The sequence below is a fragment of the Pleurodeles waltl genome, chromosome 8, assembly GCF_031143425.1.
Source record: "Pleurodeles waltl isolate 20211129_DDA chromosome 8, aPleWal1.hap1.20221129, whole genome shotgun sequence".
Taxonomy (NCBI): domain Eukaryota; kingdom Metazoa; phylum Chordata; class Amphibia; order Caudata; family Salamandridae; genus Pleurodeles; species Pleurodeles waltl.
This window is the reverse complement of record NC_090447.1, coordinates 1171296808-1171313615: the sequence shown is the minus strand read 5'-3', so window position 1 is coordinate 1171313615 and position 16808 is coordinate 1171296808. Positions and strand designations below refer to the sequence as shown.

Sequence of the window (16808 nt, the reverse complement as noted above, 5' to 3'; positions counted from 1 at the left end):
TATTTCAGAATGCACATAGAAATAACCTCCAAACCAGTAAGATTGTCAAAGCAACTGGACAAAGCCGTAACAACAAACTATAAACCTGTGGCAGACCACCAATACAATGTAAGTTAGCCATACGTTTTGTCAGTAAAATGTAAATTCCTGATTAGCACAGTGTTCTCATCTGAAGTCTGCGTATTTGTGGACTGCTGTCTGTAGCTACAGGTTAAACATTACCTTGCAGAATATGTAGAAAATAATTTCATTTGAAAGGATTGACATTTAATATATGCATTGTAACCTTGTCAATAGTATAGGTTTTTCTTTGCTCCTTTCATATTAATGTCTCAGTTCTTCCAAACATCATTCTGACTAGCCTCTAATTTGATTTGCAAAGCTTACTACTTCTGTACAAATTATGGCACAGAGTAAATCATTATAATATTACCACTAAACTTACAGGTCACTATGTGAATGTGCAGTTGGGCATGCCTTTGGTGTGCTAGAGGCAATCCTGTCTGTGCTTGAAGCTTGCCCAGTGCCAAGAACCCTGGCCTGACTCATTCTCACAGATACACCTCCTCGGACCTTCGTGCCTTAGACCCTGGACGCAACTGCTGCCTCACATCACCACCGATCCACAACATGACTCATCACCTGCCTCCACTGTCAGTACTCCTTCACCCCGGGACTGACCACCTCTGCGTTCACCAACACCTCGCTGACCGATTCCTCCCCAGAACAATCTGGATGCCTCTAGCTCAACGCTAGATTGCTTTGCAGACACTCAACCGAAGTCTGGGACTGCATTGCCACCCTTGCCCCCGAAGTAACCTACATCACTGACACCTGGTTCATCCCCACTTCGACCCCGGACATTGCCACGGCAACACCCACCACCTACAAAATGAAACACCATGACCGCTCCAACAGAGACGGAGGCTACATTGCCATCATACACAAGGAATCTATCAACTGCACCACCTCCGATGAAACCATGCCAATCCGGGAACACATGAATTTCCAGCTCCATGCTGATGACAACAAACCATCAAAGGCTTGCTTACAGACATCCAGGACCAAGAACTGGCCTCAGCAATGCCATCACTGAATTCATCACCCCTCTCGCTCTTGAATCTGAGCACTACGTCTTCCTGGGACACCTCAACTTCCACGTAGGCGACACCACTGACAACCAGCTCCATCAACCTCCTGTAAGAACGGCCTCAAGCATTTGGTCAGTGACCCCACGCACAAAGCAGGATACACCCTGGACCCCATATTCCCATGCAGCAACAGAATCAGGTACAGTCACACCTTGAAACTCACCTGGTCAGACCACTTCATCGTACACTGAACCCTCACCGACTACCCCTTCCCCCCCCTCCAGCTCCGTCATCCCCCTCCCCCAAACAGACACTGCCCCCATTTGCCACCACGCCCCTTTCCATAGCCAGACCAAAGTCACTCAGTAACTATGGACCGATGCCTCTACACGCATGCAGCTCAACGTCACTACCAACTTGGATCAAGCAGTACGGAACTTAAACAGCTGGATCACCAACACCACTGACCTAGTTGCCCAACCAAACCAGCCAAAACCCACAGACTCTCCAAACAAGCCAGCTGCTACACCCTGGAAATCAGCACATCAAAACGCAGATTCAAACAAATGGAAAGAAGGTGGCGCACCAGCAAAAACCACACTGACCAAACTTCCTTCAAAGCGGCCTTCAACGACTCCCATCACCAGATCAAAGCTGCAAAAAAAGAGGCACTGACTCACTGGATCAAGACCAGTGCCACCCAAACCAAGGAACTCTTGACCATCGTCAGAGTTTGACTTCCCATCAGCCACTGAAAACTCCTTCCCTTCCTCATAGGAACACTGTGATGCCCTTGCCGACCGCTTCCACAACAAAATACAAAACATCTACAGAAACTTTGATCCCCAACCCTGCAGCCTCCTCAGCATCCCATCACCCACCTCCGCTGACCACCCGCTAACCGCATGGGAACAACTCAGCACACCAAACAAGACATCACTCATAAACTCCATTCACTCCAGAGCACCCACTGACCCTTGCCCCCACAGGGTTTTTAACCTCGGAAGAAACAAGATCAGCCGCCAGCTCACCCCCATCCTCAACACCTCCATAACCATGGCCACGTTTTCTTAAGCCTGGAAACGTGCGGAGATCAGACCCCTCCTCAAGAAATCCTCTGCAGACCCTAGCAAGCTCCAGAACTACCGCCCTTTCTCTTTGCTCCCGTTTCCCACCAAGGTCCTGGAGAAGGCCACCAACCTCCAACTCCCCAAGCCCCATGAGAGAAACAATGTACTGGATCTGTCCCAGTCAGGCTTCAGAGCCAACCAGAGCAGTGGGACAGCTCTGATCGCCGCCACAGACGACATCTTCACCCTTCTCGTTAGAGGAGAAACTGCTGCCTTGATCCTGCTCGACCTCTATGCAGCCTTGAACACCATTTTCAACCACACACTTATCAGTCGACAATGCCAGATCGGTATTATAGACGATGTGCTCAAATGGATGGCATCCTTTCTCACAGGGGTCACCCAGAGAGTCCGCCTCCCCCCTTAACCTCTCAAGCCATACACACCTTCTGCTGCATTCTCAAGGATTATCCCTCAGCCCAGCACTCTTCAACATCTACACGACATCAATCACATACATTGTCAGATCACACAACATCAACATCATCTCCTAAGCCGACGACACTCAGCTCGTCTTCTCGCTATCAGCAGATCCCACTAGGACTAAAACCAGCTTCCACAACTGTATGAAGAACGTATCTGCGTGGATGAGGGACAACCGTCTAAAGTGCAACACGGACAAAACAGAAGTTTTGATTTTCGGGAGAAATGTGGCCCTCTGGAACGACCTCTGGTGGCTATCAGAACTCGGACCCATCCCAAAGCTAAAAGATCATGCCCTAAACCTCGGCATCATCCTCAACAGTGAACTTTCCTTGAAACGCCTGGTCAACGATATCTCCACAGCCTGCTTCCACACACTTCATATGTGCAGCAAAGTCTTTAAGTGGCTACCCATCTGCACAAGGAAGACAGTGACACGGGCCTTCATCACCAGTCGACTGGATTACGGCAGTTTACTCCATGCAGACACCACCACCGAACTCATGCAAAGACTCCAGACTATCCAGAGCACAGACGCCAGACTTATTCTCAACCTGCCCAAGAGAACCCACATCACCCAGCACCTGAAGGATCTCCACTGGCTCCTGATCCGGAAGAGAGAGCATTTCAAATTCCGGACCCACACCTACAAAGACCTCCAAGACCAAGGACCCGCCTATCTGAGCCACCGCCTGCACTTTCACCAGCTCCTCAGGGACCTCCGCTCGGCACACCGCAAAGATACAGTGCATGCGCCACTGCCATTCCTTAGGATGCTCCTCCACATCGCCTCCAAACCCTGGGACACCCTCCACCTCTGCACCTACCCCTCCACACCACACCCTCAATGAAACGTTTCAGGAAGGGACTTAAGACCTGGCTTTTTGACTAACACTGACAGCAAGCACCTGGATACCCCCTCGGATGACAAGCCATGCTATAAAGTACTGACTGATTGACAAAACTGATTTATTTGCAGAAAGCTGGACATGAACTGAGGTTTTTGAAGATTCTCACCTTAGCCTTATTTTGAATTATTAATTGAGAGGTAAATAAGGCACTGGTTCTATAGCTAAGCTGTGGGGATGCATTGGATGGGCAGGACAAGAGGAGCATCAGATGTTTTTGGTTAGAGGCAGTGTATTAATTAAACGTTAATGGCCCATAATGCAAGTACCTGATCCTCTGTTTAGGTCCCAACAGTAATAGAAAACATTATCCAAAGATTCAAGAAAGTGCACTCTGAGAGTCTCTCACTGACCCATGTTGTCAAAAGATTCCTCCCTGTGAGAGGATGCAGTCACTGATCTTTCAATTTTTAGCAGCTGTGCAGTGCACCTTTCTCCCTCAGCTGGCCTTACTTTGCGTGGCTTGGGAAAAAGATGCGAAATTCCAAATCCACTATCAAAACACAACAATACCTTCCTATGTTTTTTTATAACTGTAACATGCCTTTTGATTGCTTCACATAACTGTTGATTTGATGCTTGTATAACTGTATGAGGGGGCAGCAAATTGTAAGTAACTTGATTACATTTGTGACCAATAGCAGCAAATGTTCCTCTCCAACCAGCTGCTCCATGCAGTCTTCTGTCTTTTCAAAGCTTTATGACACATATTCTATATATGACACATGGAGACATCAAAAACTAACATGCAGCATAAAAGCTAGCCTTCCTCCAACTGTTAGTCACTGTTATTAAAGCCCTCCACATGGCGTCATTTAAATAGTGGAAGTTAAGGACTCCCTGAGGTGACTTTGCTGTATGAGCCTGGAAATGTCTTGTGACCAGAAAATCCTGCTCCTCAGGTTAAGTGATTAAATGCATTAAAACTAACCACTGCCTCGTCTGTGGTCCACATTATTAGTTTTTGGATAGATTAATTTGGTTTCTACTATTCTGAGGTTATCACTAGGGCAGCAACATATTCCACTCTATAATTGGACTCTATAGATCTACTACTGTGTTGTATGTGGTCCTGTAGAACTGAAGCCCATAGACCCACCATTGTGGGTTCTATCATGTATTGACACATCTTCACTTGGGTAGACCTCATAGATCTACTAGTGCAGCTTCTGTGATTACTTCTCAGGTAATAACAGCCTTGCATCGGGGTAGACCCATAAAACTACTACTGTGGGTTGTGCAGTTCTGAGAATATATCTAGGGTATCAGCATCTTCACTTCTGGGTCAGCCCTATAGATCCTGTGCTGTGTTTTTTTCGTATGACCTGTTAATTTACAACATTTGTGTCCTAAGGTGTATGCTGTAAATCTAATACTGCGGTTCTTACTGGTAATTTTGTGGTTTGCCCTTCTGTAATTTTTAAGTGAATGTTATGTTATATTTCTCCTAGTTGTTTAAAATTGACTAGTTGTTCAAGAGTCCTTCCAGTGGCTGTGGGTTGCCTATTTAGCACTCGGATGGCAGGTCTGCTCCTCCTGAGTAGGCCACAAGAAATTCTGTCATTGTCCATCCAAAGTGCCACCCATTTGTTTCTTAAGCATGCTTCTTATCGATTATCCATCAGTTGCTTCTGGAAGAACACTGTATGAAACACTAGTGGCTTCACAGTCCTTTGAGGAGGAGACCATCCATCACTCCTTGGTAAACTATATACATAAATCCCTGCTGGGTGGTGTGGGCTTGCCATTGGTTGCTCCAGAGTAAATATTATTACAATATTTCATAATTAATAGCTGCCTCAAGAAGGTTGAGATTTTCTTATTTAGAGGTTCAACTTTCAGTTGCACAAACTTGGGGTCATGACTGTTCTACCAGTGTGTAATGACTGACTTTACTGGATTGACTATAGAATACACCTTTAGCTGAATCACCCCGTGAACCTTAGAATTGACAAAAATAAATATGTGCACAAATAACCAATATCTTCAAGAGACTCTGGTAGCTGATCTTACACTCTGCTAAGCAATTGCCTGAACATGTGCTTGTGTGAACTCTGTGCTGTCAACAAATTGATTAGAAACTTCTAGCTACACAGGTGGCTACGATAACTAGCTTTCACTGCTGGAGAAATGTCACTTAAAAAGCAACATCTTCACACTAATAAAATACCATCAAAGAGCAATCAGCAGCAAGGACCTGAAGTATTTCATCATCCTGTAGCTAGACTGCCATTGTTCCAGATTAATCTGTGTTTATTACAAAGCCAGAGATTCAATCAACACATCAAATATCACACAAGTTATTTTCAGTGGCAATGATTTCATTAGCCAAGGCAAAAGTAACCATCATTCATTCTACCATTTGGAACTCCCGTCATTGCCAACTTTGTCCACATGAGCTCCTGTCTTCATGTGCCACAACGGCATCACTTACTCTGCGCTTACATCTCTACCAACGTCTACTTGCTACTATTACTCCCTCATCCATGCAAGCTTCCTACCTTTAGTTAACTTGCCTGACTCCACACAGCCTCCTTCTGTGTATTTTTCCTTCATTCTCCTTCCCCCTCATCCATTCATTAATTTCACTGGGGCACTCTGCCATATGTCACCAGCCACAGTCCAAACATTGCATACTCTTCCAGACCACAAACCTTAATAGTACTCTCCAGTGTTCTGCTACTCCCTTGCACTCTGCCCTACCTATCACCATCCCATACACTGAAGCCTTCCAACCTCCTATCTTCTCTCCTCATCAACTCAATCACCCTATATAAACCTAATGCATTTCTGCTATTTGTTGGTCCTTGGTGGCACCCCATCAATAAAGATGAACACCAAGCTCAGTTGTGCTCTGAATCCTGACCTTATGCTATATTGTCCTTCACACTTTTTCAGCAGTTCTCAAGTCAAATCTCTACATTTCCAATCACCTATCAACATTAACCTCCCTTACTCAAGTACTAAAATAATTCCTTAAAATACACCTTTCTCCAAAGACAGTCAGGAATTTCTCTAAGCCAGCCAAACACTGTTGAATTGATATTCACCCTTCTTGGAGAACTTGCTCTCACTATTATTCCAGCTCAGTATGATAGGTGATCACATCACACAGAACATCTGCAGCATTATAAATGAGACAAGAACAATAATGACATTAACAACTAAAGAGGCATCTAAGTTGCTAAGCTGCTGGACCACCCCAATAACAAAGGCCCTCACCTGACGTTCACCAGTCTCCATACCATCCTTGATGACTCAGTCCCGCACAACAAAGGTGTGAAAAGAAATCCATGATTAGACCTTAGCTGCCACTCCACCAAAGATATTGCTGGAGGATTAGCTAAATTATTCAATAACAGAATCTGGACCTCTTGAGTACCAGAGAATCACAGTCCTACATAATTGTCGTTTATCCCTCATCACCACCTTGCCAATAAGAGCTATCATTTCCTTTATTTAACCAATTAAGGAATACACCTTCTTTCAACTGAGTGTCCCATATCCTAATTAATGCCAGATCACTAGGAAACATCATTATACATATCGAAGATGTCCTAGCTGGCCCCAGCTCCAACCACATATTCATCAGCAAAACATGGCTAGGAGATGATGCTGCACTCACATTGCAGGAGACTTGTTGACCTGTTCCTGGTTCAATACAGAAATCACCTGCTCAAAATGAGTGATGCATGGCTAGTGGTTGGTCACAAAAGTCCATTGTAGAAGAATATACAGTCATGGTATGTGAATTATACTTGGTCACAGCTCACCCCCTTAGCCTTCTTCCTCATATGTTGAGCACCTTCCACCTTAGATCAGTTATTACAGCTGACCACTCAAACATCTGTATCTTAGGCGATCCAAACAACTTGTTTGATATACCGGCACTACATCAAAGCCCCTTGCTACCCTTGAATCACTCGACTTCCGTTAGTGGATTAGGAGGCCACGCTTGTGGCAGGCCGTACTCTTGATTTTATTTTAGCACCAAAAGTTATTTCTTCACTCTCTGGCACAACTGTACAACCTGTCATCCACTTTAACCTTGATTTCTCCTGTGTAATGCCTTCACAAACAGGAAATAGTTTTAGGATGTCTGCTAGACCTGTGAAAAGCCTTGACATAAACTACTTGAGGAGAAAACTTACTGCTAAGATTTATTGAGCTCTGCAATGATCGTAGAGCGTTTCAGCATGTGGTGGACAAAGGCCTTTGAAGTGATAGTCTCTACCAGCATAAATGCGTAACTCTAACCAGGAGTTATGCACCACCTTAATAGCTCACCTCATTAAAAAATTGACAGCTCTGAAATGCATATTTACCTAAGGCCAGATAGTACAAACCCTCCATGACAAATCTTGCTGAAACATGCTTCCTCCAAGGTACAATATGTCAAAAGCTTCCTCACCTGCCTAAACTGAAAGAAACTAACAGGCTGGTCAAAGTTATAAACATAGCAGGACCTACCACAAACACTTGCCTTGAAAATATATATAAATGCATTCATCAATAATACTCTGCAAAGACATTTGCCAATGCAGCAGTTTGTTTTTATCAATAGGAGAGTTTCCAAAAGTGGTTTCCATTGGAGGACACCAGCACTTATTTTTGGGGATGTCACTTTTTTTCTGCATCAGGCATTTACTGCGAGCAAAAGACACATATGTGAAAGACGGAAGAAGAGAAGCATGAGAAAGCGCCACAAAGAGAGAAAGCAGAAAGCTGCAAGAGTGAGCTGGGGGATTTGCCTGTAAATGGATTAAAGAGGCCCAAAATGGCTGTGGGATTACGCTGCCTCAATATTTTGTGCTTGTATATTTAATTGCAGCAGCCGCAAGTTTCGAAGGAGAGCTTTGGGCACCAGCATGTTTTTATTTACAAGTTGAGCACTGGCCCCATCCAGTTCCTCTCCATTCTTTATACCTTCTTGTTAGAAATGGGGTTTTTGGTTGACAGTCAGGTTACCCCCTGTCCAAGCAAAAGCCCTCACTCTAGTCAGGGTAAGTCACACACAATCCCAGATTATCCTGTGCCCACCCTCTGGTAGCTTGGCACGAGCAGTCAGGCTTAACTTAGAAGGCAATGTGTAAAGTATTTGTGCAATAAATCATACAATATCACCATATAGCACCACAAAAATACACCACACAGTGTTTAGAAAAATATATATATAATATTTATCAGGATAATTGTAGGTCAAAAAGAATAAAGTTGCAATGGGAAATTTGTAGAGATATCACTGAAAAGTGATATAAAGTGTCTTAAGTCTTTAGAATATAAACAAAGTCTCTTTCAAGCACAAGTACCTGGTTTGGAGTGAAAAAAACTCCTCAGAGGGCCACAAAGGAAGAGGTGCGTGGAAAAAGGATGTGTGTGTCGATTTCTCCCCAGCACACACGGACTTGCGTCGTTATTTTCCACGCGGGGAAGTCGTGCGTCGTTTTCCGGCACGCGGACAGTCTCTTTCTGTGGATCGCGGGGATTACCAGATGTCCCGGGTCTGTGCGGGGATTTTCCTGCTTGTTATCCGGCTGCGCGTCGGTCTGCGGGGCTGCGCGTCAAAAATACGATCTCACGGCAGGCGTCGCGTCGATTTCTCCTCTAGAGGTCGGGCAGCGTTGTCCTTGCGAAGCCGTGCGTCGGATTTTCGGTCGTCCCAAGAGCGTCGCGTTGATCAGCGTCGGTGTGCGGCGTTTTTCTCGCCGCGGAACAAGCTGTGCGTCGAACTTTTCGGCGCACGGAGCGTCCAAGTGAAAAAGAGAAGTCTTTTTGGTCCTGAGACTTCAGGGAACAGGAGGCAAGCTCTATCCAAGCCCTTGGAGAGCACTTTCACAGCCAGACAAGAGTTCAGCAAGGCAGCAGGGCAACAGCAAGGCAGCAGTCCTTTGTAGAAAGCAGACAGGTGAGTCCTTTGAGCAGCCAGGCAGTTCTTCTTGGCAGGATGTAGTTTCTGGTTCAGGTTTCTTCTCCAGCAAGTGTCTGATGAGGTAGGGCAGAGGCCCTGTTTTATACCCAAATGTGCCTTTGAAGTGGGGGAGACTTCAAAGAGTGGCTAAGAAGTGCACCAGGTCCCCTTTCAGTTCAATCCTGTCTGCCAGGGTCCCAGTAGAGGGTGTGGCAGTCCTTTGTGTGAGAGCAGGCCCTCCACCCTCCCAGCCCAGGAAGACCCATTCAAAATGCAGATGTATGCAAGTGAGGCTGAGTACCCTGTGTTTGGGGTGTGTCTGAGTGAATGCACAAGGAGCTGTCAACCTAGCCCAGCCAGACGTGGATTGTAAGGCACAGAAAGATTTAAGTGCAAAGAAATGCTCACTTTCTAAAAGTGGCAATTCTAGAATAGTAATATTAAATCCGACTTCACCAGTCAGCAGGATTTTGTATTACCATTCTGGCCATACTAAATATGACCTTCCTGCTCCTTTCAGATCAGCAGCTGCCACTTCAACAGTGTATGAGGGCAGCCCCAATGTTAGCCTATGAAGGGAGCAGGCCTCACAGTAGTGTAAAAACGAATTTAGGAGTTTTACACTACCAGGACATATAGCTACATAGGTACATGGCCTGCCTTTTACCTACACAGCACCCTGCTCTAGGGGTTACCTAGGGCATACATTAGGGGTGACTTATATGTAGAAAAAGGGGAGTTCTAGGCTTGGCAAGTACTTTTAAATGCCAAGTCGGGGTGGCAGTGAAACTGCACACACAGGTCTTGCAATGGCAAGCCTGAGACAAGGTTAAGGGGGCTACTTGAGTGGGTGGCACAACCAGTGCTGCAGATCCACTAGTAGCATTTAATCTACAGGCCCTAGGCACCTGTAGTGCACATTACTAGGGTCTTATAAGTAGATTAAATAGTTCAATCAGGTATGATCCAAAGTTACCATGTTTAAAGGGAGAGAGCATATGCACTTTAGCACTGGTTAGCAGTGGTAAAGTGCGCAGAGTCTAAAAACCAGCAAAAACAGTATCCAAAAAGTGGAGGGAGGCAGGCAGAAAGTTAGGGGTGACTACCCTAAGGCTGTCAGGTCTAACATGTGTCCCCCCCAGCTGAAAGTGGGGAGAGCTACCCGACCTCCTGGGAGCTCTCATCGCTAAGGCGGAAGTACCTGGAGAGACCATCAGTATTGGCGTGGTCAACCCCTGGGCGATGTTCCACCGTAAAGTCCATCCCCTGTAGGGAAATGGACCACCTCAAGCGTTTTGGATTCTCACCCCTCATCTGCATGAGCCATCTGAGGGGCCTGTGGTCTGTCTGAACCCGGAAGTGAGTCCCAAACAGGTAGGGTCTTAGCTTCTTCAGTGCCCAGACCACAGCAAAAGCTTCTCTCTCAATAGCACTCCACCTCTGTTCCCGTGGTAATAGCCTTCTGCTAATAAAGACTACCGGTTGGTCTAGGCCCTCCTCATTTAGCTGTGCTAGAACTGCCCCTATGCCATGCTCTGAAGCGTCCGTCTGCACGATAAATTCCTGGGAGTAGTCAGGGGCCTTGAGCACGGGGGCCGTGCACATGGCTTCCTTCAGGGCGTCAAAGGCTTTCTGACAAGCCTCTGTCCAATTCACCAACCTAGGTTGTTTCTTGGACGTGAGTTCTGTCAAGGGCGACACAATGGTACCATAGCCCTTGACAAACCTGCGGTAATATCCTGTGAGGCCTAAAAAGGCTCTCACCTCAGTCTGCGTTCGAGGTGGTTGCCAGGCCTTGATAGTTTCAATCTTGGCCTGGAGTGGCTGCACCTTGCCACCACCCACTAGGTGTCCCAAGTACACCACGGAACCCTGCCCAATCTGGCACTTACTAGCCTTGATGGTCAGGCCTGCCTGCTGCAGGGCCTGAAGCACCTCCTTGAGGTGAAGCAGGTGTTACTCCCAGCTGGAACTGTAGACAGCTATGTCATCCAGGTAGGCTGCACAATAGGCATCCTTGCCAGCTAGGACCCCGTTAACCAACCGTTGGAAGGTAGCGGGGGCATTTTTCAATCCAAACGGCATCACCCGGAACTGGTAATGGCCATCAGGGGTTGAAAATGCGGATCTTTCCTTAGCCCCCTCAGTCAGGGCGATCTGCCAGTACCCTGAAGTAAGATCAAACGTACTCAGGAACTTGGCAGCGCCCAGCCTGTCAATGAGCTCATCAGCTCGGGGGATGGGGTGAGCATCAGTCCGTGTGACTGAGTTGAGACCCCGGTAGTCCACACAGAACCGGAGTTCTGGCTTCGCACCTGGGGCAGTAGCCTTAGGGACCAACACCACTGGGCTGGCCCAGGGACTACTGGATTTCTCGATAACCCCTAGAGTCAACATCTTGGAGACCTCCTCCTTGATGCTGGCCTTCACCTTATCCGACAACCTGTAAATTTTGTTCTTCACAGGGAGACTGTCACCGGTGTCAATATCATGAACACAGAGGTGGGTCAGTCCAGGAGTAAGGGAGAACAGGGGGGAGAACTGCTCCAACAGCTCATAGCAGTCTCCTTTCTGGTTTAGAGTCAGGGAGTCAGACAGAATGACCCCGCTTACTGACCCATCACCTTCTTGGGCAGAGAGGAGGTCGGGGAGAGGTTCACTCTCCTCTTCCATTCCTTCATCTGTGACCAGAAGCATGTTGATCTCCGACCTCTCAAAATGAGCTTTTAGTCGGTTCACATGGAGCACCCTTAGGGGATTCCTAGGGGTTTGGAGGTCCACTAGGTAAGTGGCCTCCCCTTTCCGCTCCTTTATTTCAAATGGGCCAGACCAGCGGTCCTGGAGAGCTCTGGGCTCTACTGGCTCCATTACCCACACTTTGTCTCCAGGTTGAAACTCTACCAGGGTGGCCTTCTGGTCATACCAGTGTTTCATTACCTCTTGACTGGCCTCAAGGTTACTTTGGGCCTCTTTCCAGAAGCGGGTCATCTGGTTGCGGAGGGCCAACATGTAGCTGACCACGTCCTGAGGGGGTGTCTTTGGAGCTTTCTCCAATCCCTCCTTGACAATGCTTAAGGGTCCCCTGACAGGGTACCCATAGAGAAGCTCAAAGGGACTGAACCCTACCCCCCTCTGGGGGACCTCTCTGTAAGCAAAGAGAAGGCATGGTAAGAGGACGTCCCACTTAAGCCTCATGGCCTCAGGGAGGCCACCAATCATGCCTTTCAGGGTCTTGTTGAATCTCTCCACAAGACCATTAGACTGGGGGTGATAGGGTGTGGTGAACTTGTAGGTTACACCACACGCATCCCACAGAGACTTCATGTTTTCAGACATGAAGTTAGTGCCTCTGTCAGACACTATCTCCTTGGGGAATCCCACACGGGTAAATATCCCCATCAGAGTTCTGGTCACCACCGGTGCAGTTACGGTCCTCAGAGGGATTGCCTCTGGGTAACGGGTGGCATGGTCCACCAAAACCAGGATGAACCTGTTGCCTAAGGCAGTTTTGGGGTCCAAGGGACCAACAATGTCGATGCCCACCCTTTCAAAGGGGGTGCCAACGACAGGAAGTGGAATCAGGGTTTTTTTTAACCCTTTTTCCTGCTTTACCACTGGCCTGGCAGGTAGGACAAGATCTGCAGAACTTATCTGAGTGTGTCCTCATTTTGGGCCAATAAAAGTGGGTGACGAGCCTGTTAAAGGTCTTGCCTTGCCCCAAATGTCCTGCCAGGGGAATGTCGTGAGCCAGACCAGTAGGAAGGTTCGGTAACATTGGGGGACCACCAGCGTACGTGCTGCCCCAAAGGCCGGAACCTTAAGCTCACTGTAGAGGAGATCATTCTCCCAATATAGGTGGTGATCAAGCGTCACCTGCTGCCTGGTTTGAGGCTTGTTTCCTCAAACCTTCCAGAGTGGGACATTCTTTCTGCGCCTTGCAGAATTCCTCACTGGTGGGTCCACCCTCAACTTGCCAGCCAGCAAGCTCAGGTAAGTCACCTAGGGTGGCAATGTCTTCCCCAGTTGGCTCGGGAGCCTCCTCCTCAGGAGCCCCGTCAGCCACTGCGGAAACCTCTGGGGCCGGTTTCCCGCGCCCCTTGTCCCTCCTCTTGGCACCTCTCTGGGCCATCGTTCCAGGCTCCAGATGCCCTTGACTTCCCTCTCGGTCAGCCATGGACCGTGTGGTCATGCAGACCCACTCAGGCAACCCTAACATCTCCAGGTGAGACTTGAGCTCCACTTCTTTCCAAGCAGTATGCTCAAGATCATTGCCTAACAGACAATCTACAGGCATGGCAGGACTCACAGCTACTTTCAGAGTACCAGAGACCCCCCCCCCCCACTCAAAGGGAACCAGAGCCACCGGTAGGTGACTCTCGCCATTGTCAGCGACTATGACCTGGTGGAATGTATTAGGGACTATCTGCTCTGTTGACACCAGCTGACTCTTGATAGTAGTCATACTGGCTCCTGTGTCACGCAGAGCCTCCACCTTCTGCCCATCAGTGGTGACCCACTGCCGGTACTTGGAAGTATTTTAGGGCATGCGGGCCTTGGGCACCATTTCTCCTTCTCCCAGGGACCCTAGGGAAATCTCTACCTGTTCCCCAAAGCTATCTGGGTCCATCTCCCCCCCAAGAGCACTACACTAGTCAACCCAGGTGCCTGTCCGGTAGTGGACGGTGCCCTCTTGGGGCACTGGGGATCGCCTTTATAGTGACCATACTGGTAACACTCCATGCATTTGGGGTTAGATTTCCCTGACTTGTCATATGTCCCTGTCTTTTTCCCAAATCTGGAAAAGGAAGGGTTGCCACCCCCTCCCTGGGAATTCTTTTGGGGGCCTTTGGAGAGCTCCTTATCTGCAAGTTTATCTCCCCCCTCTTTCTTCTGTTGGGAACCCTGACCACCTTTGTGGGAGTCCCCCCCAGGTACCTTCTTGGACACTCTGGTGCTAACCCAGAGGTCCGCCTCCTCAGCAAGCTTCCTGGGATCAGTCAGCTTACTATCCACTAAGTGCTGGCGCAACTCTGTATAAGTAGTATTAAGCATATGCTCTCTCAGAACCAAGTCATATAAACCTTTATAATCAGCTACTTTGTTGCCCCGCACCCATCCATTCAGTGCCTTACTGGAGAAATCAAAGAAATCTACCCATGTTTGTGTGGTTTGTTTGGTGCTGTCCCTGAACCTCTGACGGTATCCCTCAGGGGTCAGCCCAAACTTGGCAAGGAAAGTGGCTTTCTGAAGTGGGTATGTGTTTTGATCAGGTGGATCCAATGTGAGGAGTGTATCCCTCCCCAATGGCGGTACATAACCCCACATAGCTACCCCCCCATTGCCCTTCAGGAACCTCATGAGCCCTTAGTGCAACTTCATAAGCAGCTAACCATTTATCTATGTCATCTCCCACCACAAAACTGGGCACCACATTTTTGGGTATACGAACCTTCTTTTCTCCAGCAGGTCCTGTCAGTATGCTGCCACCATTATTGCTGGATTCAGACTGTCTCGCCTTGATCTCCAGCTCCTTGAGACTCAGTTCATGAGCCAACAATAGTTTCTTTTCAGCCAAAGCTCTCTCAGCCTCCACCTGTTTGGTTGCTCTTTCAGCTTCAGCTTGTTTGGCTTCTCTTTCAGCTTCAATTTGTTTCGCTGCTCTTTCAGCCTCAGCTTGCTTGGCTTCTCTTTCTGCCCTTCTCTCCTCCTGTTGAGCCTCAATTTTCAGTTTTGCCATTTGCAATTGGAACTCCCTTTCTTCTCTCCTTTCCTCTGCGGTCAGGCTTTGCACAGAGACACTGCTCCCTGGTCTGGAAGGGGGCACAATTGCAGTGGTAACACCATCCACAGATAGTGAAAATCCCTCTGAGGGGCCATTTTCTGGCTCCTCTTCCTCATCATCCTGTAAATGGGCTTCTGCCCAGGCCCTCAGCGCCACTTGAAAGTCCTCCTTTCTGGAGGCCCCTTGGGTGGGTACCCTCAATGCCCTGCAGAATCCTTTTAGTTGTTTGACCGTATATGTATCCAACTGGACTAGGTCAAAGTCCCCTGTCTGAGACCCAGTCAGAGACATGTTGAGTGAGGATTTAGTTTTTGAAAATTGTCAGGAAAAAACGAATTTGCAAAAAGAGATAAAAACCAAGTTGACCTTCAACTGTGGGTAGGTAGTGAAATACTTAGCTACTGTATGTCACTGCACAAATACAAGTCCTATCCTCACCTCTGATCACCAATGTTAGAAATTGGGTTTTTGGTTGGCAGTCAGGTTACCCCCTGTCCAAGCAAAAGCCCTCACTCTAGTCAGGGTAAGTCACACACAATCCCAGATTATCCTGTGCCCACCCTCTGGTAGCTTGGCACGAGCAGTCAGGCTTAACTTAGAAGGCAATGTGTAAAGTATTTGTGCAATAAATCATACAATATCACCATATAGCACCACAAAAATACACCACACAGTGTTTAGAAAAATATATATATAATATTTATCAGGATAATTGTAGGTCAAAAAGAATAAAGTTGCAATGGGAAATTTGTAGAGATATCACTGAAAAGTGATATAAAGTGTCTTAAGTCTTTAGAATATAAACAAAGTCTCTTCCAAGCACAAGTACCTGGTTTGGAGTGGAAAAATCTCCTCAGAGGGCCACAAAGGAAGAGGTGTGTGGAAAAAGGATGTGTGCGTCGATTTCTCCCCAGCACACACGGACTTGCGTCGTTATTTTCCACGCGGGGAAGTCGTGCGTCGTTTTCCGGCGCGCGGACAGTCTCTTTCTGTGGATCGCGGGGATTACCAGATGTCCCGGGTCTGTGCGTGGATTTTCCTGCTTGTTCTCCGGCTGCGCGTCGGTCTGCGGGGCTGCGCGTCGAAAATACGATCTCACGGCAGGCGTCGCGTCGATTTCTCCTCTAGACGTCGGTCGGCGGGGCTGCGCGTCGAAATTACGATCTCACGGCAGGCGTCGCGTCGATTTCTCCTCTAGAGGTCGGGCGGCGTTGTCCTTGCGAAGCCGTGCGTCGGATTTTCGGTCGTCCCAAGAGCGTCGCGTCAATCAGCGTCGGTGTGCGGCGTTTTTCTCGCCCCGGAACAAGCTGTGCGTCGAACTTTTCGGCGCACGGAGCGTCCAAGTGAAAAAGAGAAGTCTTTTTGGTCCTGAGACTTCAGGGAACAGGAGGCAAGCTCTATCCAAGCCCTTGGAGAGCACTTTCACAGCCAGACAAGAGTTCAGCAAGGCAGCAGGGCAACAGCAAGGCAGCAGTCCTTTGTAGAAAGCAGACAGGTGAGTCCTTTGAGCAGCCAGGCAGTTCTTCTTGGCAGGATGTAGTTTCTGGTTCAGGTTTCTTCTCCAGC

At 47.9% G+C, this 16808-nt stretch overlaps 1 protein-coding gene across 1 annotated transcript in view; it reads left to right on the top strand.

The window, feature by feature from the left end:
- GTF2F2 (general transcription factor IIF subunit 2) overlaps positions 1–16808 on the top strand; it is an 897640-nt gene that overhangs the window by 770127 nt on the left and 110705 nt on the right. The window contains exon 7 of the mRNA XM_069205408.1: positions 9–108. Coding sequence (XP_069061509.1) covers positions 9–108 — 100 coding nt within the window. The remainder of the gene's footprint in view (positions 1–8; positions 109–16808) is intronic.